Consider the following 3,256-nt stretch of genomic DNA (forward strand, 5'->3'; position numbering starts at 1 on the left):
GGCAGAGCATGTGCTTAGCATGTGCAAGGCCCTGGGTTCAATCCCCAGAACTCAAAAAAAAAAAAAAAAAAAAAAAAAAAAAAAAAGAAAAGAAAGAAAAGAAAAGAAAACTGGGTGCACATCTGTAATCCCAGCACTCTGAGAGGCTAAGGCACGAGTTCGAGCCCAGCCTGGACAACTTAGTGAGACTTTGTCTCAAAATACAGCGGCACCTCAGTTCACAAACTTAACTCTTTCCACAATTCTGATCACAAACTGATTTGGACAAGAACCAAATCAAAATTCAGTGGTTAAGTTCAAGTTGACCTTCTAGAGAAATCTGATCCCATTCTTGTCCAATTTGGTTTGCAACCAGAATCATGGAAAGAATTAAGTTTATGAACTGAGGTACCACTGTAAAAAAAGGGCTGGAGATGTAGCTCAGTGCAGAGGCTCTGGGTTCAATCTCTGATATGAAACAAACAACTCTACCTACCCTTTGTCCAGGCTGTACTGGTGACAGAAAAACTTGGTGCATGGATCATGCTATGAGTTAGCAGGGTTGAGAAAGGATGAAAAAGGAGCCCCAGCCTTCATGCTGGTGGCCCTGCCTCCATTCACCAGTATTAAGGAGCTGGAGTATGGGCATCTGTGAAGGCCGGGGTCAGCTACTTGAATCTGTCTTGCTTAGCCCCCCTGACGGCATTGCACATGGTCCGTGCATGTTATGGGCACTTGGTAGCTATCTGCTGAGTGCACAACTGCCTGACTTGGGAGGTGAGGATGACTTAGCCCCTCTGCTCGAGGGGCTTACAGTTGCAGCTGGTAAAGCCATAGCAACAAAACAACTGGAACGGTTCAAAAAAATGTGAAGCTGTAGGCCTGACAGGAAGCAGAAGCAGATGTGATGTGAGTGTTGAGGGTAAGAGGGAACCCTCACAATTCTGGGTGTCAGTGTGAACCACGTGAGGGCAGGGAACATGCTGGCCTCATTTACTGTGCATCCCTCTTGTTTTTAGCTTGTGATCCCGCCTTGTAAATAGCAAGTGAAAGAATGAAGGCAGATTTTTAAAAAATGAAAGGGAGGGAGATGGGACGCAGCAAGACTGGAAGAGCTAGGAGGGTAGGATTTTCCCTTGCTGCGCGCCTAGGACAGTGTATGGCACACAGCACTCTGGAACATCTGGACAACGAATGAATGAAATGTCTAGTGTTTGAGTACTGTCAGGTAGAAACCATGGTTCTCTTAGGCCCTGTTGGGTTCCTAACGTAAGAGGTGCTCAAGTAATACGGGCTCATGCTCCAAGATGCTCTTTGGTCTAGATATGAGTTCTGGGGGACCTTCCCTTTTACCTGGCCCCATTATTGATCCAACCAACCAACTTTACGTATTTTTTTTTTTTTTTTTTTTTTTTGTCTTTTTGAGACAGGGTCTCACTACGCAGTTCACTTTGTAGCCAGGCTGGTCTCGAACTCACAACGATCCTCCTGCCTCAGCCTCCCGAATGCTGGGATTATAGGCATGCACCACCATGCCCGGCCCAACCAACCAACTTTAGAGAACCAGTGACAGGTCAGGCAGCCTGGAAACTTTTATAGAAGCCGCAAGCGTTTTCTTCCTCCCTCGTCTTTTCCAGTTTGCCTCAGACGTCTAGCAGGACTCCAGGAAGTGGTTCTCAACTAGAGACAATTTGGCCCCCTGGGCGACACATGGCAATGTCTGGAGACATTTTTTGGTAGCCGTAGCCGGGGACAGAGGACAGGGAATGCTAATAGCATTCTGCAGATACAGAACAAGGATGCTGCTACACTACCTAAAAGGCACAGGACAGTCCCCAACAATGTCCAGCCACAAACGTCCACAGGGCCAGGGTGGAGAAAACCTAACTCCACGTAGACAAGCTCCTTTTTGTCTCTTCTAGATGGACTATGGCTTCAGGATGGGAGTCAGAAGCATGAGGGTGGGCGCTGTATCTGTCTTGTTCACAGCGGGGAATGCTGGGACTGTCACAGTGTTCCTGATACATATGTATGGAGTTATTGTGACTTCGTAGCCTGGGAGGCAGTTCAGTCCTTCCACCTTTCTGAGCCTCCTTTTCCACCTTGGTGGCAGCAGGGCCTGCCTCACCTGGCCCTGACCATATACAGCTGCCCTGTCTCGCCCCAGGCACAGCACCGTCCGGTACCCCTCACCCTCTTCCCACCACCTGGACTTGGCTTCGCAAGGCTCCGTGGAAGGAAGCTGTGGGGCGCGTATACCACTTACTGTTGATGGACTTGAGGTCCCGGTGGATGATGGGCACTGGGGCGTCATTGTGCAGGTAGTTCATGCCCCGGGCCACCTGCACAGCCCAGTTGACGAGCACATGAGGGGGCACCAGGCGACCTGCCAGCACCCTGCTCAAGGCACCTCCCCGGGCATACTCCATCACCAGGCAGAGGTGAGGGGGGCTGAGACAGGCGCCTCGCAGGGCAATGATGTTGGGGTGCTGCAGGGCTCCAAAAAGTCGGGCCTCCTGGCGCACCTGCTCCGCCGTCACTGCCGGGTCCCGCTCAGGGTCCAGCCGGGCAGCCTTGACAGCTACCTCCTCGCCGCGCCACAGGGCCCGGTAGACCTTGCCAAAGCCCCCGACACCGATGATCTCTTCTAGCTGCAGCTCGTGGAAGGGGATCTCCTGGGGCAGCTTGAGGCCCGCGGGTGCGGCGGGCGCAGCAGGGGCCACGTAGTTGCTCGGGAAGACGCCCACACGGCCGCTGGGCAGCTGCCCGGTCCACCAGCCCTCATCGCCGGATACCGCACAGTCCTGGGAAAGCACCTGGACGCGGTCGCCCCTCCGCAGGGTCAGCTCCTCCTCGCCGACCGCCTCATAGTCGAACACCGCGGTCCACACAGGCCCCGCGGGGGTCGCGCCCCATTCCCTGGCCGCCGCCCCCTCCTCCTCCTCCATGGGGGAGGGGCCGGGGGCTGCGGGAGGCCGCTTCACGCAGGCTGCCCGCGGGACGCAGAGGGCGGGCCCGGGCGGCCAGGACGGGGGGCGGTCCCTGCGGGCCCTCGGCGGCTCCTGGGGGCCATGGCTGCGGGGGACTCCACTGCAGCAAGAAAAAAACCCTAAAAAGGCAGGGTCGGCTGTCCTGGCTCAGGGCGGCTCGGGAATGGGGCGGCAGGTTCACCTGTCCCCACCCCAAATGTCAGGGCGCGAAGAGGGGCTGGCCGCGCGGGGTCCGCCGGCGGGGGCCGAGGGCGAGGGCAGCAGGCAGCCGCCCCTCCTCGCGCCTC

At 55.6% G+C, this 3,256-nt stretch overlaps 1 protein-coding gene across 2 annotated transcripts in view; it reads right to left on the minus strand.

Moving 5' to 3' along the window:
* The window catches only part of Map3k10 (mitogen-activated protein kinase kinase kinase 10), a gene marked incomplete in the record, with an annotated part of 19,274 nt that overhangs the window by 15,695 nt on the left and 323 nt on the right, over positions 1-3,256 (minus strand). For both annotated transcript variants that reach the window (XM_013509659.1, XM_013509658.1), the window contains 1 exon segment: positions 2,246-3,256. In XM_013509659.1, the coding sequence (XP_013365113.1) occupies positions 2,246-2,927 (682 nt within the window).

This window comes from Chinchilla lanigera, unplaced genomic scaffold (assembly GCF_000276665.1).
Source record: "Chinchilla lanigera isolate Chin_1 unplaced genomic scaffold, ChiLan1.0 scaffold00177, whole genome shotgun sequence".
Classification (NCBI taxonomy): Eukaryota; Metazoa; Chordata; class Mammalia; order Rodentia; family Chinchillidae; genus Chinchilla; species Chinchilla lanigera.